The sequence below is a fragment of the Eubalaena glacialis genome, chromosome 13 (genome assembly GCF_028564815.1).
Source record: "Eubalaena glacialis isolate mEubGla1 chromosome 13, mEubGla1.1.hap2.+ XY, whole genome shotgun sequence".
In the NCBI taxonomy this organism is placed as follows: Eukaryota; Metazoa; Chordata; class Mammalia; order Artiodactyla; family Balaenidae; genus Eubalaena; species Eubalaena glacialis.
Window position 1 is genome coordinate 4,947,766 of NC_083728.1, and position 26,408 is coordinate 4,974,173.

The window sequence follows — 26,408 nt, forward strand, 5'->3', positions numbered from 1 at the left end:
TCCGGAGACACCGCGCTGCCTGGAGCAACAGCGACCTCCAAGGACTGAATGCCTGGCGCCCAAGGAGACCGCCCGCAGAGCCGGCGCCCGCTTCCACGTGTGTGCACTCCGGGGTGTAGCTAAGGAGACACACGCCCGGCGCGCCCCGATGGCATCTCTCACCAGGCAGACGCGGGTGAGAGTCAGCGAAGAGTTAACAGAGAACCCTCCCGGCCTTTGAGGAGCCCAGGACGTTCCAGAGGAAATAACAGTCCTGGCTTTGAGTTCGACTGGCAAACACCACCCCTGAAATTTTCGGATTAATAGGATGGGAAATATTCAAAGTCATTGAGAAGTTCAAGTCTCCCGGAGCCCGTGTGTAAGAATTACTTCTCAACGAGGCACACATAACTACGGTTTTATCTGAAGATCTCCAGTGTTTCTTGGTATGTATATAAAGCATACATTTTCATAAGGAAAGTGATGATCTGCCTTTTTGTATAGTGGATAGCAAATCGATGTGGTCCCCTTGAAAGCATCCATTAGACAGATAGATGGACTCTCAGACACTGAGACAAAGGCCTCGGCACAAAACAAATGGTCATCAGCCCAAACGATCACAGAACAGGCCAGGCTCTCCCGAAACACAGACGCACTTGAAGAAAACACGCACCCCGTCGTTAAAATTAATACTAGGATAGCAGGATGTTCTTTAATCTGCACGACTGCTTTATTGTACAAAAAGTTTCCAGTAACAGTAAATTAGTTTTAAAAAAAGGACAAAAAATGTCATTTTAGATAGAAGCGCTTCACTAATTGCTTTATTTAAGCACACAAGAAAAAAAGTCTTATCTGACCAATTAGGTTGGAAGGGTTTTATTACCTTTAAGAAGCCATTAGCCAGGATAAAACACTGAAAGCGCTTGTGTCAAAACAAATAAATAATGCTCTCTCAATTAGCAGAGAACGCAGTAAATTCGTTAAATTAAGAGACGTACGCGGCTTCGCACCCATGGCGGGCGAGCCAGCACCTCCCCCCAACCCCAAATTAATAAAACAAGAGACAGTAGCTTTCAGTTACGATCTCTCGGGAAAGATCAGGAGCTCTGGGGACCTGACAGTCAATGTCTACGTTTCCCCTCTCCAGCCCTGGTCAACAGAGCCACCCAGGGCACGTTACAGGGGGCAGGGGTCCAGGCTGAGCCCAGAGGCGCCCTCCCTGTGGGTCCTGTTCTCGGGGCGCACTCCAGGCGAGGGGAGAAACGGGACAGGCCATCACTGCCCCCAGAGCTGTGGGCAGGAAGAGGAGGGCGAGAGGGGCCCTCAGGTGCCAGGACGCTGGTTACTAACTTGCCCTGCTCCCGCAATGCTGCGGATCTTTCCGCAAGTGAAGCCTCAGCAGAACAGTACGGTGTTTTGCGGTGCATGGGCTCGGGGCCACTTCCCCGCCTTGGGACACAGTGGTGGCAGCGGACGGCCGGGCTTTAGCTGGCACTGCCCTGGATCCAGTCAGCGGGGGGCAGCTGCCCGGATCCCACACAGGATCCTTCAAGCCATTCCTAGTCAGATTCATTGTTTTACCCAATGAGTTGGGTAAAAAAACCCAACTCTAGTCACCCTATTCACTGAAAATAAATACAAATGAACAGTGATCCTTTCTCAAGGGGTCACTTTCCTTCAAAGGTCAGTGAGACGCAGCACTTGAGAAGCTTCAGCAGTAACCCATATCACCACCGCAGACTGTCTGGGAGGGAGGCCCCTCATCTCGACAGCCCCGCTGCTAGGAGCAGCTGGTGCACGGGAGCAGCTTGACTCCACGAGGTCAGAACCGTTGAGACGAAAGACGCCTACAGCTGCTCTCGAGGACCGCAGAAGCCCCCCATTTCAGGGGCGACCGAGGAGGGGCTGGACTCTTATCCCCTGACCTTCTTTCCCAATAAATAACTGTCAGGGAACGCCGTGCTATTTCCTGAAATGCCAGGGGCACCTTTAGATCCTCCTACGGCCACATCAGTAATAAGAAAACCAGTGACTGCCCGGCGTCGTAAACCACTTGGGAAGGGAAGGCTGGGGCAGGGGTCTGGGTTTTAAGCCCATGATCTGTTTGGACAACTTGAATCTCGGGACTTGAGTTTAAATTTCTGGAAATAACTTCAAAGTCAATTCTAGAGAAACATTCTATGTGACTGGTCCAAATAAACGGCAGCACATTTAATGAGATCATGCTCTTTTAAAACATTTTAAGAAAGGTAAAAATAATGGAAAGCCATTGAAAATGATGCAAAGACCATTAAAACAATACTGGTGTCTCAAGACCAATTAAAACATGAACAACTTCAGTTTTCAAAGTTATCATCACTTTCCACACTATTCCACAGGTCCAGGAATATATTCAAGCACCATATTGATAACAGGTAAGTAAACAACAAAGTCCTACTTTGGCGATCTGATTCACGCTCACACAAACGAGGGGCTTTTCTAGCCAAGATTTTCACAAATTGCAAGAATATGCCTACTTTCTGGGCATGGTAAGTGGCAAACGAAGGGCCAATAAATCAAACCACTGGTGGAATATTTTACTTTGAAATGGAGTGACGTTTGGTTAATAATTTGAGACCCACGAATCCTATATGGGGTGACCCATTTAGAATGGCCTCTGTGTAAATTCACAGTTCATTAAATGGTGTCTGGTTTGAACAGGTCATTAAGTAGTGAGTACATAAGCCATGGATTGAGCAAGGATGGCTGGGGACGAGCACAGGGGCACACCGGCTGCTTCTGGTGACTTTCACAACGCTACGAAGCTTCCTCTCAATGTGAGGTCATTTCAAATCAGCAACTTTTAAATTTAGGTGGTTTTGCTTAGTAACCCCTTTTGGTTACAGGAGAACGTGCAGTGCACAAATTTTAGATGAGGAATACTCCATTTACAATTAATTTAAACTTATAAAGCTGTTTTTAACTGGCCCATCTAAATGTGTTAATTAACATCAATGATGGTTTCTTATTTTTCACACTTTGTTACTCTGATCATTAACAGTGATGGAAAAGCTAAATTAAGTTAATGGGGAATGGATTACAAATTCTTAAAGGACTTCTCAGTTTGTTTTCAACTGGAAAATATATAGAGAAAAATGAAGAGGCATTTTTGCCTTTACTCATAAATTTTTGGTACCAAATTTCTTAAAAACCAGATGGTTTAAAAAAAATTTTTCCAAAAATTATTTTAACATGCTGCTCAGACATGACTGCTAAAAAAAATAGCATATACAGACATAATATATCGAACAGCTTGAGGAGGCCTGTAAACCTTCAACTCGTTTTCTCTTTCTAAAAAAAAATATATTATAACTGAAGAGAGACCTCATCTCTAATCTGCAGCAGTACCCAAGGTCCTTCAAGTCTTGACAGTGAAGGAAAAGCAGAAGCCCCTTCCCCTTGCGTGAGCACGACTGCGCGGAGGCGTCCACGGAAACGCTCGCTGCCCCGACTGGCCCGGGGCCGCACCTCCGCAGGAACCCACGGGCGCCGGGCCCGCGCACCCGGGTCCACGCGGGCCTCACGCACCGGCCCAGCGCTGCTCAGTGCGACTTCACGCCGACGAGGACAACAATGAGGACAATGATGATGACAAATAATATTAGAATCACAAGCATCTTCCGATTCTTCTTCTGATACTGCTCTGCCTACAGAAAGAGGAGGGAAAAAAGGCCGTCATTTTCGCCAAAATCCCAAATCACGTCTCGCTCATTTCCAGTCCTAGGCCTCTGGCTGCACCCACACACCCGACACCTCTGCCACCGGCTCCAGCATCACGATCCCTGCCAATAGCTCCCGCGAGTTCAATCCACACGAGTCCCATGACCCCGGAGCTCCCTATTTACCCGGCTTCGCTAACGCCCGCGCTGGGGACCCGCCATCACACGGAGGCCGCCGGAGAGGCCGAAGGCTCTGCTTTCAGATCCCTGTGGGCCGCTTCTCCTTACTTCTCCTTCCACTGACCGCAAGGACCCACTCTTTCAACAGAAGCCTCTCGCTTCCGGACACAGTTCTCTGGATGAACGCACAGCTCCTTCACTAAGACATCGAACACCTGGCTAAAGTTACCACAGCCAGCAGGGACGGAACCGAGGGTCCCAAAGAAGCTTGTTTTCTACCTCCTCTGAATTTGGGAACAAGAAGAAATTCAACCTTTGAAGTAGAAACAGGGAAGTTGGCCCTGCGGTGCCAAGCGCACAAAGAACCCACCGAGTCCAGTTCTGTGCGTCTGCTGACACACACGCCCGTGGTGCAGAACGTGACCCACAGAAAGAAGAGGGGAGAAGAGGGCCGTGAGGGTGTCCCTGCCCACGTCGGGAAGAGCACGTCCTGCCCTTCCGAGGACAGCGCTGCTTCACGGTGAAGGTGAAAGCAAGGAGACAGCCTGAGGGCCGTACCTGCTCAGAACGTCCAACCTCCGCTGCCCTACTTCCCCGTCCCCACCAACCTGCTGACCAGGACGTCTGTTTCCTAAGCGAGCCTGCCCGCCCACCGGGAGCCACTCAGCCACAGGAGGAAAGCTCAGGGCAGACAGGTTCACCCGTCTGGAGAGCCCGGCCCGTGTGAAGCAGCTCCCAAGGCTCCATCAGCCTCAGATGAGCTGACCGCCAAGGCAACGGCCAGCCGTGCCTGGAGAAAGAGGACGGCGTGTGCTTAGTTTTCTAATAAGTAACCTGCAACACCACGGAAGCTGACACCAAATGATATACTTTGAAACCTCTCAAAATGGTTTATAAAGTAGAACCTTAAACAAAATTTTTAGTTCCCATTAGATTTGTACACTCCCGCGGAGAAAGCTTTTTCCCTTTATCTGTGTTATATCAAAAAACGTGTTTCACTAGTTTTTATTTAAGAAACTTCAAAACCGATGCATAATTCAACAGCATATGAAAGCCCGGGCATTACAGAGTGACAAACTAAAGTTAGTTTTCACTCTTTTAATACACAAAGCTTGGCAACCGAATGAACCTAATGCTTAAAAAGCCCTCTGCATGCACAAGGCAAGCCTCTTCTTTCTCAGTATATGCTGGAGCGCCATCCCCACCCGGCATGTGGTGACAAAAGCACGTGGAAGAGGCAGTGAAGGGCATCTGGTCAGACCTATGCGAGGTCTTTCTGTAAACCTGACACTACTGTCAGATACGGCCATCTCTGCCACAGGAAGTGGCTGGTTTCAGAAAGGTGATAGAGAAGTACATTCGTGAATCGGAAAAATGACCATTATATACGGGTAGGAATACTGCTAGGTCTCAAAGACATGAGGAAACGGACACAATTTATTTTATTTGTGAAGTATTACATTCCTTTTAAAGAAAACATGCACCCAATTATATATGAGAGACACACAGCAGCGTTATGTGTATGTTTCTCATAACTCATTACAAGTTTTTAAAGATGTTTTCCATTTATTTTTAACAAATATCGTGAAAAACATTCCTGAAACAGCCACTTTATTATTAGCAAAGAATAAGAGAGCTAATACTCTCACTTCGACAAACTACTCTTTCCTCAAGGTAGTACACAGATATACTGCGGTAATTAAAAGGAAAAATTAGATTTTTATCTCCTCCAGAATGAATCCCCACCAGCAATTTATCAGAAAAGTATCACAACAAAGAGAGGCCTGAGTCAGCAGCAACAAGCAGACAGAATGCTCAACACGTATTTTAACAAATACCCACTCAACTCGATTTCCTAAAACAAGACGACCTAAACAAGGAATAAAATATTTTCTAAAAGGGAGAAAACCCCAACTCCTTCAGAATCCACTGTCACAGAAGGGGATTCTCGGCAATTTCAGACCTGCGTGTGAGGTGCACCCGGAATCGTGAACTGCAGTGAAACGGCAACAGCGCACGTGGTCGGCTCTGAATACAACGACACGGTGCATTTTTACAGTCCTATCTCGAGCCGACGGCAGACGAGAACGCCGAAGACAGTTAATGATGGAAGAGAAGCCTCTCATGAATTCTTGATATCTGATAATAGTTCTTCAAATTCTCAACCACTGAAAGATAGGGCATTACCTTGTGAAGCTGTTTCAAGCCATCTTCAGTTTTGATACAGGACTGTTCAACATTATAGTCGATTCTATCAAGGACGGTACCCTGAGTAATAAATGACAGTTACAGACGATCAACAACCACAACTGGGAAAACTGAACTTCAACAATAAGAGATGCAAATTGCAGACATCATTATCCACAGAGTTATCTGTTTCACTTAACTGTGATGTAAAGGTACACACTGCCAGGTCTGGAATCCATCACCGTGCAGTATTAGGCACTTAGTGGCAGACTGCTGCACTAGTCACAGTAAAGTCTAGCTCAGGAGAAAGAGATACTGACAAATTGAGGTTTCTTTTTTGGATTTAGCCACTGCAGGATATGCCATATTCAGACTTACTGGGGCTTTAAAAAATATACGGTTCAGTGGAAATAGGCTCTGAGTGGTGAAGGGCTTGCGTCTGTGCCCGTTTGTTGCTTAAATACTTGGATTCAAGTAAGCAGAGAGGGCCAGTTAAGCCAGGCCTGGTTTCGATGAGGTCTGGAAATTGACTATCATGTCTATAAACGTCAGTCACCACGTGGCTCCATGGGTCAGAGCAAACACGGTAAGCTCCAATCCACATGTAAAATTACACATTCGCCTCAGGGAGAATTTTGTTTTTAATTGTTTAATCTCTTGGTTCAAACAGGAAGAAGGGACACTGGGCTACACAGAAGGACAGGGCTGTGAAAGGAAACGTGCTGTGTTAGGAGAGACAACAGCAAGAGCAGTTCCGTGGGAGCCTCGGGAGCAATTAACGTAACTAAATCTTCCACAGCCTGGCCACTCCATTCTGAGGCTGGTTTCAGGGGGATCAGGACCCAAATCCCTGCTGGCAAGATAATAAAATACCCTAATCAGATTGCAACAGCGAACAAACAATTTAATTCTACTTGAGAGCTAGTGGTTCCAGTGGCCATTACACAATAACCTGCCAAAATTAGAAGGGAAACCTTATCTATTGGCAGAATCACTGCTGAGCAGTGGGCAGACCAACCAGGCCCCCGGCGCGGGGTGCTGCCATGAGCACCCCTGGGGTAGAGGCAGAGAAGAGGAGAACTGTCACGGACATTTGTTTTTCATCTAAAAAAAAGTTTATTAGTCTTTTTATGGGGAATGATAGCAGTATATGCATATAATTTGTACACACACATACATGCGTTCGGGGAGTAGGTTCAAATTGTGTTCCTGACGGAAGTGCAGAACCAAAAACGTCTGGAGAAGGACTAGACGCTATGGCAGGAAAACCCACTGAGGAGGCAGGTGAATTCACGTACCTGCTCTACAATCATCGCCCCGAGGTCCCTAAATATCTCGTTTAGGTCAGAAATAGACTGCACGATCCGGCCGATCTCCCGCTCCCGCTCTTCCACCATCAGTGTGCTCCGCCCCACCAGCACCACCTGGTCATCTGTAAAACCCTAGCAAAACAAAAAGGACGAAACGTGTGCGTTAGGTTTTATTCCCCTCAAGAAAGCTGCAGTGTACCATTTTAGATGTAACTTAAAGGAAATAAATTCTGAAACTATTTCTCTAAAGCACATAAACCACAGATAAGCACTTATTCTTCCCTAACAGGAAAGATCCAAATTCCCCAAACAAGCGGGCTCTAAAGCACTATCGGCCAAAGCAGGGGACACAGAGAACCCCGCGTCTGCAGCTACCCAAGGGCTAAGTAGCAAAACCACCGGGGAGAAGCCTGCGCACCTCTGGGTTCTTCCCAGGAGTGGGGTGGGCAGACTGCTTTCCGGAAGGTTCTGGAAGGCAGATGACAAGGTCTCCCTGCAGCCTTTGGAAAGGAAGAAACAGTATGGCCCCCATGACCGTTCTTCCGCCGGCTGCAAAAGCCACTCGATGGATGTGCACGTCACGCAGGGCTGATCCATTTGCATCGCATGGAAGTTAAAGGTCCACGAAGAGAAGGAAACAGACCGGAGCGCAAATGCACAGCAGTCAATTCTGCAGCCCCTCACGTACCCGATCATAAAGAGTATTATCGTCTCCATCGTCCATCAGTGGTACTGATGTATCAAAAAAATGCTGGGATCTTTCCTCTCGATTCTTCAGGCCTATCACGGATAGGAATTCACTTTACTTGAATACGTAAACCATCCTGGTACTGTCCCACCATTAAAAAGGGGAAATCTAGAGTAAAACTCAACAGTCAAAATGGAGACATTCTTAGCAGCTTTAAAAGGACCCTATCTCACCTCCAGCAGAGGTGGGGGGACAGTAGAGAACTACAAACATGCAACAGTATGCGAGCACCTGGGGTTATCTAAGACAAAAATCACACCGTAAATGTGTATAATTCACTGGATGCCAAGTGAATGACAAAATGACACAACCATGTGAGAATCTCTAAGAGAAGCAGAAATATTTAATCTAACTGCTGTTACAAAACATTAAAAAAAAAAAAATCACTATCTCTCCCTAAAGCCATCTCTAGTAGAATTCCAAATGGCCCCAGTCAAATTTTAGAAATAGTAAAATTAAAACACAAATATGCCAGTTGTCAGGAGGAGGGAGAACTCGTTTTTGGGGGAGCATGTGGGGATATTATTGATTACAATGGCAATAAAGAAAAAACCAGTTTATAGGGTAATTAGAACGAGGATGTAGCTGAAGCCTGACTTGGCACTATTTAGGAAGGAAGGGAGGCCGAGTAAATCACTGGGCCAAGGGAGAAAGCGTTTGTTTAAGCTACTCCCAGGAAAGGCGATGGGACCCTCTCTCAAATACCTGCTGTTGCGCAAATACGAAGCTTTAACAGGGTCACAACTGCTTTCTACCTACTTAGCAGCAGCTCCTCCACCCCTAACGTCTAGGAAGCTACACGTTTTTAGAATGTGCGAGACTCATTTTCAAATACTTTAAACTTGACACGGCCTATGTTTCTGTTTTGTTCTTTTTCAGACGTGAACGATTTGACACCCTGTCGCCGTGGCTTCAACCTGGGCATGGTTTCCCACTGCAGGCGGAAGGGAGCTCCTTTCTGTTCCGCAAGGTGGGAGTGTGCTCAAAAGCTAACAACGAAAGGCACAGGACAAAATGGAGACTAGTAGCGAAAGAGAAGGGTAAAACCACAAAGTCGCTCCAGGCTCTGACGCCGGAACTCCTGTGACTCCCAAGGGCCCGCACGGGCCGGACACTCACGCTTGAGGTAGCCCGACTGCGCGCGCCGGAAGCCGGTGGACAGCTCCTGCAGAGCCTGCGCCAGGGAGGCCACCACGTTGCGAAGGAGCCGCTCCTCCTGCTCCGAGCAGGCCCTGCGGGCCCGGCTGGGCAGCGCCTGCACCGCACGCTGGCACCTGTGGAAGAGCTGGGAGAACAGGTGGCGCTCACAGCAGGGCGGCGGGTCGGGGGGGTGGCCCAAGGTGCCCCTCGGCCTCTTCGCTCACCGGCCAGAGTGAGACACACAGCGCTCTGTCCAGACCGGCTGGCGCCGAGAACGGCCAAGAGATCAAAGCTGAACCGGACCTGAACAAATGGGGTGTGTGTGTGTGTGTGTGTGTGTGTGTGTGTGTGTGCGCGCACGCTGTGTGCATCACTCCTTACGGCCTTCTTCTCATTTAATCCCGACAACCACCCTAAGAGGCAGGTATTACTATTATCACTCCCATTTTACAGACGAGAACACTGGAGTCCAAGGGATTAAATGAGAATCATGCCACTGTTACGTCGCTAAAAGCCAGGATCCAAACACCCCAACACCCCAGGGCTTTTCCCACCCACCACACTGCTTCTCTGTGCATCAGCAACCCAGGAGATTTAAATAAATGAAAAATGTAAGTGCTCGTTTACACACTAGTCACATTATTTTAAAATTATTCAAATTTAACATTTTACAAGAAACATTTCTAGGATGCTGAGTTTCTCTAGGATACTAATATACTCAGTCTGGGGCAATAGCTCTCCATCCTTTCGGTTACAACCACCATTTTTTTTTTAACATGAAAACATTCTGCACACCAGTACACAACAGAACTCACACATCTTAAAACCAAATGACTGAATTCAATAATGTTCTGAATTTAATTTTCAAATCAATCCACAGTAGTATCTACGAACAAATGAAAAACAGTCCCCACTCCTCCAAGGCATGGAGCAGATGCTGACACCTGGAGCAGCTCAGGGCCTCCTAGAGTCCCTCTGTGAACCTCCGCTTGGGAAGTGAAGCTCTGGGACTAACATGCGATCTGATTTAGAGCCGGAGCGCGTTCCGGCTTTTGCGAGGGGGAGAAGGCTGGGAAGCGCAGGTCCCCACCTGCGGTCCCTTCCACCCTCACCTGCGTGACCTCTTGGGTGGTGATCTCGATGGCATGTTCCTGCTCGCTGCTGTCATCCAGGGTGGGTCTGTTTAAGTGCTGGTCATGAAGGCTGGCTAACTCCTTCATCTTCTGTTTAATCCGGCCAACATCGTACTGTATCTAAACAAATGAAATCACAGAACATCACTGTTGCCTGCCAGCTATCTGTCTGCCTCTGAGACAACTGGCTACACTCACAGTATGGAGCTCAGTCTTCAGCCAACTTGTAGCTGCCCGAGCAACTTTTAATTCAAACGACCAGACATTCAAATAGCACTCCTCCTGGTGACACAGTTCTTCAGTTTATTTCTGTAATTCCGGTAGTTAGTACTAAAACCAAAATCACAAGCGTGCACACACACACACACACACACACACCCCTTTCTTGTGGTATGTGAACAGAATAATCCTAAATCTAACGTACTTCCAGGGACACTCATTCGAGTCTTTATGGCAGGTATCTTAAAATACGTTAATGTCATAATTACCTCAATAAATAAGAGAGTGTGAAACTAACATTCAACTTACTTCATCCACTCCATCCACCCATTTAGGAGGTAACCGCTTTGTCACGCCAATTGCTGCTTCTGGGTCTAAGCTAATGCCTGACACCAGAGCCATGCGATCATCAGCAAGCTACAGGGAGATAAAGGGACATTAAAAAAATTACTCAAATTCAATTCAGATAAGCACAGTCTTACTACCTTTTACTGCCGCTCCCTAAGAAGATTCAGAAATGGAGGAGTAAGTGCACTTCCCTGTGTTACACACTTGCTTCTGATACTGCTAGGGTATGCAATGGTTTTCCTGTCTCTTCATGCACCACTTCTTAATTTCCTTGGACATACTTGTGAACATGCATTTGACTTGCTCTGGCTATGGAAATGTAATGAAAAAGTCAACAGAAGATCCTTACAAGAAAAACCTTAGTACTATACTATGATGGGATGGCATGAACCTCAGCAATTAATTTGATCAGACAGATGCAAGTTAAAAAAAAATTCTAGGCTGTAAATGGAACTAACACAAAAATGTCACGGTTTACTTACATACATTTAGCTTATTTTGTAAATAGGGCTGATCTAGTTACCTTAGTCACAAGATCATTAACCATGTGTTAAAATGTGTGAAAGAAGTGCCTAAAACAGTCAGCAAATTATCCACCATTTGGCAAAAGCAATCCTTAAAATTTCAAGGCACTTACACTGTCCTTTCCTTTCTTTGGTTAAATGTCCACAGGCAACATTTTCACTTATTTTGAAACGATCTCAACAGCTCTTGTTTACTTTACCTATATAATACACTGCCGTAGGAAGCTTTTAAGAATGGGAGGGAAATCATGGGCTCGGCACGCTGAAGCTGCCCTCTGGCCTGGAGGCAGTGAATGCTGAAAGGGTCCCGAGGTACCCTCCGGAGCCCAGCACTTACAAATGCCAGTTTCAAAAGATGCAAATGATGATCAAAAAAGAATGGAAAACAGCACATGAAAGTCCTTTACAGGTAATACTTTGTAAATTTTCTAAATCACACTGCAGAATTGGGTGAAGAATTTATATTGCTTTTCTCCCCACCCCTGCATTTATCTACATTTATTGTTTTTCATTCATTCGGCAAATACTTGTTTGCTTTTCTAACAATAAAGGAACAAGGCAAAATGTTTAACATCCTCAGACGAAGGGGGAAGATAAATCACATAAGGAAAAGCCTAAATTAAAAGAATTCTTCAAGTAAGAAGCCCTAAATCCCGAGCAGAGAGACTGTAGCAAAATCCCTAAAAGCAAATGAGAGTCTTGCGTCTGCCACCCGTCATGCCTGGTGTGGCGCTGCCCCCACTGGCTCAGGGGACCAGCAGCCCCAGAAGTGCTCCCAGAGCGTCTGAGTCGTGATCAGGGCCAGCGCATTCCGCCGCCACGTGGACCCTGCAGGGCCGGTGTCATTTCAGGTCTTAAACAAATGGTGCGTCATCCCGCCTGCACTATCCGGGGCTCTGCGTCTGTGACGTGGTAATTCTCAACCAGAGCCACCTTGTTTGTTTTTAAGAGTTCACTAACAGGAATTTTACATTCTCTTTATTATTTTAATCCTCACAAAAGCTAGGTGAGCTAGGAACTATTATTCCAATCTATAAATGAGGAAATTGAAACTCAGGAAAGTTAACTAGCTTGCCCAAGGTCACAGCGTATTATGTGACAGATTAAAACCTGGATCGGCTACTCCAGAAGCACCGTCCACCCGCACGCTGCCAATCACTTTGGCAGGCGCGTGAAATATAACTGTAACTTGCTAAATGCACCAGGACAAGCAGCCCTCAGACTTAAACAAGAACACCAGACACACGGTCCTCGGATCCATTCCCTACCAACTACACCAGGGACTACAGGACAGGCTCTGGCTGAGCACAGAGGCATCCACAAAGCAGCCTCTCTCGAGGACCATCTGCAGATGCAGCCCCGAGGTGCAGACCTCACTCCACACAGACCTGTGTATTCCTCAAAAGTCCTGCCCCAAAGTCACCAAGAGCTATGCAACTTTGTGGAGGGCACGGTGACCAAAACAGAAGGGACAAATCACACAATCAGCACCCAGCATCTGCCAGCTATACAGCAGGCACTGCAGAGTTGCCTAACTGAGAGCTAAATCTCCAGCTGTTCATACAAAGCAACACCTATGGGTCACAGGGTTCCTACTACGCCAGTTTATCATCTAACCCACTACAGTTTACTATTACACCGTATCTCAATAAAGTAATAATAGTAATTTGTTTTATTTAGAGTTTTTAAACTCACGATTTTGAACCGTTGTTACGGTTTACTAATATACATTAAACTAAAAAGGATACAGAGGTGGTATTTACCTAAATTTATCTGCACAATAATTAGTATCAACTTCTCTGAAACAAATCAGAAATTATAAATCACATATGAAAAGTCAGTTGAAGTGGATTCAACTCTTTTTTAAGCAGTACTTGATTTTACACCATAGACGTGTTCCCCCAAAAAACGCACGTAAAAGAGTGTGCGGACACACCCTCTTCAAGTGTCCTAAGGAAGCTTGCTAATCGAGAGATCCCCACGTGAGGGGGACAGATGCTAGCCCATCTAGCTGGCCCTAGCTTTCCCACATGCTGTATCAGGATGTTGCCAATAAGACAGAATAGCTGATTCTTTGAGACTGAAAGCTTTAAACAGGGAAGAATTTGTCCCCTTTATGGTATAATCTGTAGCAATAGCTCATCATGATAAAGAAATGCAGCCTTACTCAGAAGAAATGTGGCATTTATTTTATCAGTATGGATTTGTAATATATTTCACAGTATGTACTATTTTTTTTTTTAAGACTGTTTTGGGAAGGGAAAACCTAATTGAATATAAATGTCACTTAAAAATGGGAACAAATATGAACATTAAAAAAATACATCTTAAATGCAAAACAATCACCCTTTCAACTTCAGAAACCTCACTGCCCATCTCAACACGTTTTCTCATTTTTAAGATCCAGAATACATAGTTTTCAAGTTGCCATCCAGGTCAGTTCAGACCTTAAAAAGCTGCCAGGTTTCTCATTCTCTTTACTTGTGCCTACTCCATTCGGTGTCCCCCTACCAAACAGATGATGTTGGTCATTAAAGCTTTTCTTAGTGAACTTGTGCTTCTGAAGTAAAAAAAAAAAATCTTTCTCACTTTTTAAATAAGAAAACAATTTTTTAATAAAATTGTATTTATGAGGATTAAGAATTTAAGAATTCTTGTCTCTTTGATTCGTAACTCTTGTCCTCCAAGAACTATAGGGCGCACGACCACAACCCAGAGTCATCCAGCTCAACTGCATCAACGCAGGAAAATGCCAGCGGGTGCTCACAATGGCACACCCACAGGCTTCTGGTTCAGCTCATCAAAATTATCTTCTGCTCTTGGTCCAATGTAGACATTGACAACTGCCCCTTTAAAGAGTACCAGACAGTATGGACGAGTGCTTGATCTATGGACGGAACACACACACACACACACACACACGCACACACACACACGAGCACAGTCTTATAAATCTTGCTGTCCCAAATACACAGCCTTCCTCCTCTTAGCGAACCCTGCCTTTACGAGAAGGCTGATTTGGTGTACCGTAAGATTAAGGAAATGGCAGGGCCCCTGCAGGGACTAGAGAAGTCAAATACAGCCCCTCCCACCCCCCCTCCCCCCCCGCCACACACCCATGTAAAAAAACACACCAAGTTCAGCCATAATGCCCTGGTAATAAGAACCAGTACTGACAATTCTGGACTTTTTAAATGTTCTGTGGCAACGAACATTTAAAAAGTCCAGAAGGGACGTTGACAATTACAGCCTGGCAGCTCTGGTTTCCACCTGAGACAGTGTGGGAGTGTGTATGATGCAGTCAGACCACAAGCGTAACTCACTGGGCTCGGAAGGCTAATAGACAATTAGGCTGAAGAAATCTCAGTTCTTTGAGGGAGTGAATAAGCATGTTGTAGAAAAGAGAATCAGGGGCTGTCAGCGCTACAGTTTTGTTTTTTTTTAATCTGTGATAGTTTTAAAAGTGTTTACTTTCTCTGATTATGAAACAATAAATGTTCAAAATTGACACTTCTTTAAATGTGCAAAAAATATAGAAATTAAAAAAATCTGACAATCACACCACCCAGATACAATGTTACTAGTTTTGTTGATTTTCCTTTTTTTCTCAACTCTTATATACATCCTAAAAAAAAAAAAAAAAAAAAGTAGGGAGCAACAATTACCTGCGCTCTGTTGGTACTGGACCCCCATTGACTTGGTCATTTTAGTCCCAACAACAAAAGTGCAGAGGGAACTTCTCCCTGTTCTACAAATACAGACACCGAGGGGCTCACAGACTTTCCTTCTCAATGCTGCCCTCAGCAGGGGGACCAGTGAGCCAGCCTGTGGCCCCCCACGCCCCTGCTACTTCACCCTGCCCTTCCCAGGCTGTATGGTTTGGGAGCCTGATTTTACATCTTGTAATTTTTTAATAGTTCCTCCTATGAACTTTAAAACCCAACAACTTGGGAGATGACTTTGTCCTAGGCAGGGAGTAGATGAGAGCAGAGAGCAGAGAACAGGGCCGTACACTGGGCAAAAGGGTGAACGGTGGGTGGGCTCTCTCCCTGGGCACACCTTACTTAGTGTTCCTGGGGAGGAACACAGCCTGCTATCCCCAGGGTGCAGCAGATTTTCGAGTTGGCTTGAGTGGGAGAAACGACAAACCAATGCGGACACACTGCAGGAGGCCACCCGTGACGCAGTCAGGCCAGCGTGCTCAGGCCTCACCCACCCAGGGGGGGGCTTCCATCTCACCCACGCCAGGATCGATTCGAAGCCCTACTGCAGCCTTGGCAAGGTGAGGCTCTGGACACCGTTCCCAACACAGCCCCAGCTCCTCGGTCAGCACCTGGCACTTCGTGGTAATAAGTACGCAATTATAATTAGCTGCATGAGTCAACAATAAATGGAATGAATGAATGAAGTAAATAAAAGACAGGTCATGTACAATTCACTTCACTGATACAGTGGTTCTGGACAAAGGACAAGAAAGGGAAGTGAGTGGCTCGGGTGGCCGAAGGGCCACGTGGCCCCGGAATGGAAAGGCTTGGAGCTCGGAGGGCCTCTTGGCACGTGAGGTGCGTGTGGCTGGGAAGGGGCTCTCCACTCGGGGTCTCTGCTAGAGATCGTGGCAGAGAGAATTTCTGGGGGGGGAGCCAGTGTCTGGAACTTGCTGCCTGAAGAGGAAGTAGGAGAGACTGGAAATAGGTTCAGACGGCGGAGCCCTCAGGAAAGACGACCCTTGACAGGCCCGGTGGGAGAAGTGTTCAAACTGAAGCTGTTCTGCTGTTTGTTTTTTCCCCACGGCCCACTTCCTTTTTGGGGCCACAAGTCCCACATTTCCAAACCGTTCAGTAAGCGGTAGCATCCATTCTTAGATGGATGGGCTTGGTTTTAAATACTAATTGTTTTTTAACGACTCAAGTAATAGATACACATGGCTTAAAAATATATATCCAACCTACGGAAAGGGTTTGCAACAGAAAGGCAGTTTCCCTTCCATCCCAGACTTTTCCTGGAAGGTATCCACTGTTAATAGTTTCTTCTGCCTCTTTTCAGAAATCTAAGTACACACAAGCCTGAATGTTAGTTATTTTTCTTAAAAAAATAAGACAAAACATAATTTTTTTTTTTTAAAGAGTAGGAATCGCGGTGTCCAGTGTTTTGCATCAGGCTTCTCCCCACTTGGCCATGTGTCTGGGAGCTCATTCCCTGCAGCCCTCAGAGACAGACTGCACTCTTTTTAACAGGTACAGTACAGGGAATTAGAGTTGCTATATAATTTATTTAACCAGTTCTCCACGAAGGATCTTTAGGTTGTTTCCCATCTGCTGTTATTATCAACTAGTAAGGGACCCCATTGGTTTTGAAGACAGTGGCCCTAACCCCACCTCACTGTTCATACTTCTAAATTAAAACAAAAACCAATGACACCCTCCCACCCCCAATTTTAAAAGGACTCTTTTAAAAAGGTCTACCTTTAGGAAAAATATTTTCAACCCCTTCATGGCTGAAACAGATACTAGAAACACAAAACCAACAATCACAGTTCAATCCCCTTTTTCCTCAACGCTTTTTCCTCAGCGCTAGAATAAAGTGCTGTGAACACATACCCTCTCCATCTTCTGGGAGAATTGCTAATAAGTGATGAAAAGGCCAAAATCGTGCTACTAGGAAGGGGGCCACGTAACGATTAGTCAGTCAGCACAACCGGAGGGTCACTCGCTTGGGGCCAGTGACACCTCAGCAGACATCTCAACAGGTCTGGTGGCTCCGGGTCCTGCTTCCTTAGGGCTTTTGCCAGACATCACGTCCTTCTGCACCTCTGAGCAACCTCACTGCACAGTCTCAGGAATCAAGGGAGCTGCACGCATAATCCTAAAAACAATCTGGCTTATTTTAAGTGCAAGAAATTTTACTGCTTCCAAAGTTGAGACACTTTCCCTACAGTAGTAAATAATGTTCCTAAGCCCTTCTCTAAATCATCAATTCACCTGGTGTGAAAATACATTAAATAAATCCTAAGTATTAAATTGTAAAACACGACAATTAGAAGTAATCAAAACAAATGCTAAAATACGTGTACACTCTTAGCATTTTACATATGACCAAAGATTTCAGAAAAACACGCATCATTTTATAAACTAACATACAAAAATAGTCAAAACACAATACCTCATCCAGCTCCTGAAGAGATATGTTGTTCCCATCAGCCCATCCAGTTAGGGATAGCAAAAAAAAAAAGAAGGATGGGGACAGACAGACAGATAAGGGATGGTCAGTTGAGAAAACACTGAGATTTTAAGCAACTGTAAAGTTGACTAAAAATAAAGATCCACTAACCAAAGCATTTAAAAAAATCTCCCCCTTCTCATTCTTCCTTTAAAAAAAAAAAAAAAAAAAAAGCTACAACAATATTTATCTTATTGTGTTTTTTATTGTTATTTACCATGATTGTTGTTTCGGTAAATGAGATAGGATACAAACAATAAATAGTTGTAAAAATTAAAATACAATAGAAACAAATAAAACACACTTGCTTTAGTTTCAATAAAATATAATGGTATCGTTTCATAAATATCAAATATCATACACAAGATTCTAAATTTCCCTGAGGAAGATAAAATCAAGAGAGCAAAGCTAAAATGTAATTTTACCATGTCAAATAAATGTAAATTTTAACATGTAAATCAGCCCTGCAAATGCAGCAAAATTAGAAAATGAAAAACCCCAAAAATTGTCTATGGCCGAATTCAGATAATATTTGAGTGACCACATATGTAAGGGCTCTACAAATTAAATCCCGCAGACACGGCTTTCTCCGTGGTAATAGGCAAGCCGAGAAACCACTCTTCCCCGGAGAGAGACACAGGTGGTAAAAGAAAAGAAAAACTCTTCCCATTTGCTTGGCATGCATTATTATTAGTCTAGAAGGCACACAGTTATTTATTAAGCTATTATAAAGGAAAGTAAAACAAAACAAAAGGTAAGGAGAGGGTTTTTTTTGTTGTTGTTGTTGTTTTGTTTTTTAAAGGGGGAGTAGAAAGGAAGCAGCACCGGCAGGCAGAAGATTAAGTTTCAATTTAAAACCAAAGGTTCTTTTTTCGATCAAAGTGGAACTCTATCTTCTGAACAGACATTTACTAATGACAGATAATCTGAACAACTAGGTCGTTTTTTTTGTTTTTTTTTTTTTACAGTATTGATCACTGAAATAATTAGTGGTGAATTTCAATAATCAACTGTGTTGATTTTTTTTTGTGCTGAGCAGTCAATTTAGAAAATAAAAAACCATAACTTCCGTCTTTAAAAATTAATAGTGCAAATGAAACTGGTCTATCAGGGCCAAAATATTATTAAACAATGACAGCAATAACAGTGTAACCACACAACATTCCTCCATGTAAAAATTCAATCAGCTGACATTATAGAAAGCTGAAAGCCCTCTTCATTCCTTCTACACTTTGCCATGAGAGCAAGAGAACTATATTTCTATACACACCCTGCCATAACAGTAGTACTACAAGATATTAATAGAGAAGATAGTGTCAAATGGAAATCTGATTTAATTACCTTTTACTTTAAAAAGAAAACCTCTTTATTTTTTAAAAGCTTAACATTTTCAGCAAGAAAGCACTGAAGTGGTTTTATTAATAAAACAAGACACAAGGCAAAACCCCTAATTCAGTATCTCAGTCTGCACATCTGCCTGTTCTGCAGTGGCTCCTTGGCATCCAATCTTTGGATAAAGCATTCCTGCAAACCCTGGTTAAGATCTCTGCTGCACATGAGCCTGGCCTCTTGGATTATCAACCAAGCACACACCCTGATCTTTTGGTTTCTACAATTATTAGTTGACAAGAGGTGAAATCAGAATCATGGGCTAGATACGACTCTTTTTTTTTTTTTTTTTTTAACAAATAGGAAAATCAAGCTTCAGAATATATAAATCCATTTCCCCAAAGTCACAGGGCTGAGATGGGGACAGAACCAGGTCTTCAGGCCTCTTTCCACCCCACCTTCCAGTCTCTCTAATTTTATTAACAATTCAGGGAGTTACTAGTGATAGGCAGCTACTACCATACCACATTGGGAATTAAATTCAGGAGGTCATCTTTTTGAAGAGCATCATCCCCTCCCATTTTGCTACCTAAAAACAGAAGGCCTTTCAAAACTCCCCCTGCCACCAATTTACCAGAAAATTTTGTCAAGATCTGAATTAAAACATTTAGAATTACCATCAGGAAAAACCAAAATACAGCCAAATGAAAACACGGTACTACACATCATCACTTTCTAAATCTTTATAACGTCTACATCTAGGTTTTTGACCTGCCAATGGCATACAATCAAGCAAATATTGAAAACTCCAAGTAGCATGTGGAATTTATCGTCTAAAGAACTTTCTACATAAAGCTGAAAAATAAGTGGAAACCCATCTGTGTTTACTCAGGAAGTCTGGAAAAGTTGAGCAAAATGAGTTGGAAATACTGGTCTATGCTATAGTGATATTTACTTTATTTCCGTTACTACCAAAGTAAAAGTTTGCTTCACTTTTATCCAACAAAGTACCCTTATTCTCAAGTAAGCCTCTCTGCTCAAATGGAATCTTTAGAAGCAGAAAAGCAAATAGATCTAAAGAGAAATATACAATGATTTCATACTTGGATTCTAAAGACAGAGAACTAACTTTCCAACAGACTCAGCATGGACTAAAACATAGAACTTTCAATATGCAAGTCAAAATGGACTTGCATGGTTGTAAAATGAGATAAAGATGCAATCCCACCGTTAAGAAAAAAAAGATTTTTTTTAATGGGTTCTTCCATTCTCCGGGACCTGCAGCCCAAGTCCGGGAAAAGCAGCCAGCACTCCTGTGGCCCAGCAGGTAACACAGGGCTCCGGGCCAGGTCTGCCTGAGTTCCCAATCCAGTTCCCTGGCTCACTAGGTGGGCAATACTGAGCAAGTTTCCTAACTCCTCGAAGCCTCAGTTTCCAGATCTGTATCATGAGAAAACAACACCACCTATTTGATGGAGCTCTGTGAGGATGAAGTACGGTTACACATGGAGAGGGCTAAGCCCAGTGCCAGGCACACAGTAAGCTCTCAATAAATCTTGGCTAATATTATAGTCAAGACTGAAGAAGGACCTCAGTTTTCTTACAACCACAGTTAATCCTCAATTGTTTTTCTTCCCCCAAAGCACACCATGTTTTATTAAAAATAATGTGCTACTTTCAAACTAATCTAAGACCAATTAACTCTAGCTTCCATTTATAGATTGTGCATTATTCTGAAACAGAATAGATTAAGCGGTAAACACTAACAAAGTAGCTCAAATCCCTCTATAAGATCTGTTTCAGGAGATCAAAGGAAATCACACAAGTCACACAGCACCTCACCAGATGAGAACAGCACATCTACTTGTCATTCATTCAAGACTTTACACGTTTTTTTGAATGATTATTTAATGCTGTAAATTCATTCCAGCTCCTTAAAGCTAAGCTGCCTGTAACTGCCTGAATGAGGTGCTGCCTTAAAACCTGCACTTGGCAGACAGAATGTTAAAGCTACTTCTCCACAGTATTGGAGCTACTTTTGAGGATTTTTGAGGTAACATCGGGCTGATGGGCAGGGCAATGCTGTTGACTGTGATTTCCTCCTTTTCAAGTTAAAGCTAAGGCTGCAAGCCTTGGTCAGGAGAAACAATGTATTAAAACAGAATCTGAGAAAGCACTGCTGAATCCACAGGGCCACTAGAAATCACCTAACTCAAACCCTCCATCTACAATTAAGGCAAAAGATGTCAGAAGAGATTAAAAGCTTGCAGGAAGACCTACATTCGGAGTCAGCCACAGAGTGAGACTTGGCCCTAAATTCCCAGGTTTAAACTCCAGGGCTCTTCCCTGTATTTCACGCTGCCCTGAGGCCTAACCGTGATGGGGCATCCAAAACTGAGGCCAAAACAGAATGAATGGGAAATGCCAACAGCTACATTTTGCTGACAGTCTAAAAATCAAACCCCTGGTCTATTTTTAACAATTAGTTTTACTAATATCAACACAACCGAGAACACAATTATGTAGAATTTTGTTCAGTTCTGGGTGCTGAACTTTAAAAAGCACACAGAAAAACTAGACTTCATTCATAGGCAAGAAAACTTAACCTCCCTGCCTGAGCCGGGACTGCTGAGCTAGAGAAAGCTCCGGGGCACCAGCAAGCTGCAGGGTTATCTATCCTGCAGGAGAAGGAAAAGGCTTCCTGTGTCAGAGACCCCGGGGGCCCGAAGCAGAGCTAGGACCACAGGATGCAAGACACAGACAGAGACGGGGTTAATAGAGGCAAGGACTTTTTTCGCAGTGAAAGAGGTAGGGGTGACGGCTGCTGGAATTTCCTATCCCCATCACATAATGCGGTCAAGGAAGGCAGGCAGAGGGGTTATCACAGAGGGGATGTTGGGTCAAACGACCTTTAGGTCCCTTCTGGCCCTTGGGACGTTTTGTTTGTTTTGTCACCGCACATCCTCCTTAAATTCCTGCTTAGCTGTGACATATTTGCCTGAATGCGGCACAAACCTGTTTTATATGCGTGTATAGGTACACACACTAACCCCACCACCACCAACCACCAACTTCTACTTTTTTCCTCCAACTAGGATGCAAAAAAATGCCTGTTTAAATTTTTTGAATGATATGGCTTTATGTGCCCTTTGTTTTGAGGTGTGTAATACACACAGGCACGCACAAACACCACTTTACAATCAATTTCCACAGCTTTCACCTAAAATAAGGATGTGCAAATTCAGATTTAAAACTAAAAAAAAAAAAAAAATTTCAGATGTGATTTATTTCTAATTGAGATAATTTGCACACCCCAAAATCAAGGTCTACAGCTTTTTCTTCTAACTAGGAAGTAGAAATTTCAGTTTATGATTTTTTAATTAAGTTACACTCTAGAATTTAGTTACTTCCTTTTTTAATTACCCGAGTTTTAGATAAATATATACAAATTGCCTTTTAATTGTTTTACTTGTGTTTTTAACATGCTAGGTATTTGTTAAGTTTTTATTTATGATTTTTCAAACATACAGAAAACTATGTAAAATGGCATAGCCTCCCCCCACACATTCATCAGTAGACTTAACAATTAGTAACACTCTGCCTTAACAATTAATAACACTCTGCCTTATTTGTTTCCTTTATGGGGGGCGGGGGGGGGGGGGTTAAGTATATAAACTAGGTGATCTTTTGACATTTCAATACTAAACATTTCAGTAGACCCCTCTAATAAAGCTAACAAATTTATTTAATTAGTTTAATTAACTAATAATTTCTTAATACCACCTAAAACCCAGTCCATATTCAAATTTGATAGCATTAATTTTGTTTGATTTGCTACATGATTTTGAAACTTACAACTCAGAAATGAGGTTTAAAAATTTTTATGAGCTAGATATGCAGTGAAAAATATTACATCAGTTATTTAATAGTTTTAAAAATTGTGTTAGACATAGTTTTCCCCAAAATGTTTATAACATTTTTCCAACTTCCAGAAAAATTGAAAATATTGTACCTTCTATGTAGTCATGCTAACATCTTGACATATTTAATTTTGTGTGTCTGTGTGTGTGTAGAAATGGTTTCTGTAGAATCAACTGTAAGCAAGCTGAAAATATAATAATTCACCCCTAAACGCTTTGGAAATTTATGACATGCCATATGTTTTTTAATGCACACAATTAAAATATATAAACGTGTGACTTCTATTTAATTCTAACTTAGGCAAACCATCTTTGTTTAATTGCAAAATCTATTTTTTAGATAGTCTTAATTGACTACAAGGATATTTTAAATGATCTGATTGCTCATAATGATCTGAGAAAGATTTTAAATAGTCAAACCAATATATGTAACATTTTAAATGGTATAATATGTGAAAAATACTTTTTAGTGCTCTGACTTAGGCATGTATTTTTAGTCTGACTTAGAAATCTATTTTCAAGAAAATGTCTGAGTTAGCTAAATATACCTGTACATTTTCTGACATATCTATTTTTCCAAATTGTACAGTTTAGCTATATATTTTAAAATATTTGACTTAGTTTATATATATATTTAAAATTGCCTAACTTCGAAAACCATTTTAAAAATAGATTTGACTTAGAGATGCACTTTTAAAAAGCTGCCTATCTCAGACACCGGGTTTTTAAACCATCTGACCAAATGATTAAAAAAAAAAAAAAAAAAAAAGTCTCATGTTATCCTATGGTTCAGTGTATTCCAAACCTTACATGATTAAAAATTTTAAAGCAAACATTATGTTTTAAAATCAGTTAAAGACTGATACCTTAGAAACATTAACGGGAGTTTTAGTTCTGTTTTTTTCTCCCCACGAGGTAGCATAAAATCAAGTCATTTAAGGAACATGCAATTTTTACATCTTATTTAGCAGAACTAAAGTTCCATGGAGGAATTTTTTTTTTTCTCACTCACTTCTACTCTCTATTTCTTGGCTTATTTCAGAACATTCTTTTCAAAATTAGCGCTGGAATTAGCCCGTTCCCATTTTGCACTTACTTCAGTATAATACGACTTCTTTCAGTTTACAAACGTAAAAAACCTTCAAATTCTTAAGTAAATGAAAAGCTAAACACACTCTGTCCCTCTGTTTTCTATGCTTTTTGACCTAAGTTTACCGTGATTTTATTCCTAAAACTGCTCACACAGTTTACAATATTTTTTCTATATAAGCAAGCTGGCCAAATACATTCTCCTCTTGTGATTTACAAAAAGGAACTCTTTGTAGACTCTCTGTCAATAATCAAGACAGAAGGCCTGATTTTTGTGAAGCATTTAGATCAAGTCATAAAGAAAAAATGTAAAGGGAATACAGGCCCTAACAGGTGAAATAAATGTGATTCCCCAAACTGTATATGTCAAGTATAACCCCCAAGAACTTGGTCTTGGGGTGACTTTATTCTCTCCTCCTCCAATGCTGCTTCTATTCAAACCCAGCCAGTCTACAGCAAGGACCCCCCCCACACACACTACAAACTAGTTTCATAACTTCACTTTTCCATTTAGGCTGCCACAGAGCTCATCTTCATCCTCCTGTTTAGATCATGCACACACACCCCCTTATTCAACAGAGCAGGAAACTGAGGCTCAGGAAGAGAAAGGAGCCCCTTAAACAAACAGAAAAGCAACCGCAATCCTCCCAGGCCCTTCCAGTAAAAGATTCTACGGCTGGGCTAAAGAAAGTTTCAGGTTAATTAAATAAAAAACCGTGGGCTATTTGGGGGGTTGATTTTCACATACACACCATGTTCTTTTTAAAAAGTTCGAATGGAGGGAAAAGCTTAATTTCCTGTCTGGGAAATGGAAAACGAAGAAGCTAGCACCTTACAGCCTCACAAACGAGAGCCCCCAGGAAAAACAGCGAAGCAATTATTCACAGGGAACACGAAACACAGAGGGCTGCGAGGCCATTAAAAGAAAACGGACGACAAAAAACCAAAACAACAACTCTCTTCCTCTTTGGGGGCAGGGCATCGTGCATTTGCAAGGATTTGGGTCTGCGAGCCTGCAACCCGACCAGCAGAACCGAAGTGAGGCTCAGTCTGCGGGGGCGGAGGGGGGGAGGGGAGCTTAAAACAAAACGGAACAAAAAGGCTTCAGAAAGGCCCAAAGCTTCCAAACCTTAGTGCTAAAACATATGTAAATTGGAGGCTGCGGGTCGCGCAGGGACGGCCGGGGGGAGGCGGGGGAGGGGGGGGGACGGGGAGGGATGCGGAAGTGAGGAGAGAGTGCAAGGCAGAGGTGGAGCAGGGAGGGGCCTAGCACTGGTTCTTCCCCAGCCAGGGTGATCGATGCTCTCGGACCCCAGCCGAGAGACCTTGCATTTCCGTACTAGTCTTAATCTTCTTTTTTAAACAGAGAGACAGACAGAGACAGACAAACAGGCAGAGCCGCAGTGCACACGGTGCGTGTGTCGGAGAGGCCGCCGGGAGACTCACCGCAGCAATACTACGTGAATGCAGAGGGCTGCAGGTGGTGTGACTACTCACTTGCTCGGCTAACAGCTGCCGGTTTTGGATGGAATTATTCCGCAACAACAAGAAAGCGTCCGTTAAACGCCTGGTGGCCATGTCTCACCCTTTGTGACCCCCCGCTCAGGGGCCCCCCGCCCACTTCGAGTCCAGGTTTATTCACTTTCTTTCTCTTGGCCTGGCCTAGTCTATCCCACCCTTCACAGGAGCTTCTCTTGACAAGGCCTCGGGCCTTCAGCCGAGCAGGCGCTGCTCTGCGCTTCGTCTAAGCGCGAAGACCCCTCCCCAAATAACCACCTAGGCTTTCCGATTGTCTGACTCCCCCTACCCAAGACCTGCCTTCGATCTCTAAGCACTTAAATCCCCCCAATCCTTGCGTTGCTAGCCAACTTCCCAGAGACCCCCTCCCCAATCCAACCTTGGATCTACAAGCGTCTAACTCGCCAATCCGGCTCCGGGCTGGGAGGCCCTGAAGCCCCCTACCACATTAGTCTCTGACACCCCCTAGGGCCTTAGCCGGCTCTGCCTAACTTGGCTCGCAGGCGTCTGGGCCGGGCCCTCAGGCCTGTCTCCGGCTCAGTGTCCCCACCAGAGGCTCTGGGAGGCCTGCCTGAGGTCCCCTTTGGACAACCCGAGCCAGGCCTGGGCCCTCAACTGCTGCTGTTCCCTTCTGGGGCCTGGTCTGAGCCTGCTAAGGCCGAGGCCCGACCTCCTGACCCCTTCCCTTTGTGGGCGGCCTGGTCCTCCACTGCCACCGCAGGCTGCCGGCCTCCAGGAGGGCAGCAAGGCCTGCCTCCCCGGCCTCCTCACTCCTCTTCTCCGGCTCCCTCCATCCCGGGATCTGACTGCTGCTCAGCCCCGGGCCGTTTCCGTGCTATGGTCCCGGGTTCTGGCGTCCCCCCTGGCCCT

At 44.0% G+C, this 26,408-nt stretch overlaps 1 protein-coding gene across 3 annotated transcripts; it reads right to left on the reverse strand.

Annotated features, from left to right (window-relative positions):
• Window positions 1-790: 790 nt before the first annotated feature.
• On the reverse strand, window positions 791-26,408 carry STX16 (syntaxin 16). 3 transcript variants are annotated; one of them, XM_061208031.1, is made up of 8 exons: window positions 25,518-26,408; window positions 10,904-11,011; window positions 10,355-10,495; window positions 9,222-9,387; window positions 8,043-8,134; window positions 7,343-7,486; window positions 6,045-6,125; window positions 791-3,665 (listed from the first exon to the last, which is right to left on the reverse strand). In XM_061208031.1, the coding sequence occupies exons 1-8, from the start codon at window positions 25,596-25,598 to the stop codon at window positions 3,561-3,563; spliced, it is 918 nt and encodes a 305-aa protein (XP_061064014.1). In that variant the 5' UTR covers window positions 25,599-26,408; the 3' UTR covers window positions 791-3,560. The 3 variants fall into 3 exon arrangements, with proteins under 3 accessions (XP_061064014.1, XP_061064013.1, XP_061064015.1); XM_061208030.1 differs by having other exon boundaries at window positions 25,467-26,408; XM_061208032.1 differs by lacking the exons at window positions 791-3,665; window positions 6,045-6,125 and adding an exon at window positions 7,773-7,854 and having other exon boundaries at window positions 7,393-7,486; window positions 25,467-26,408.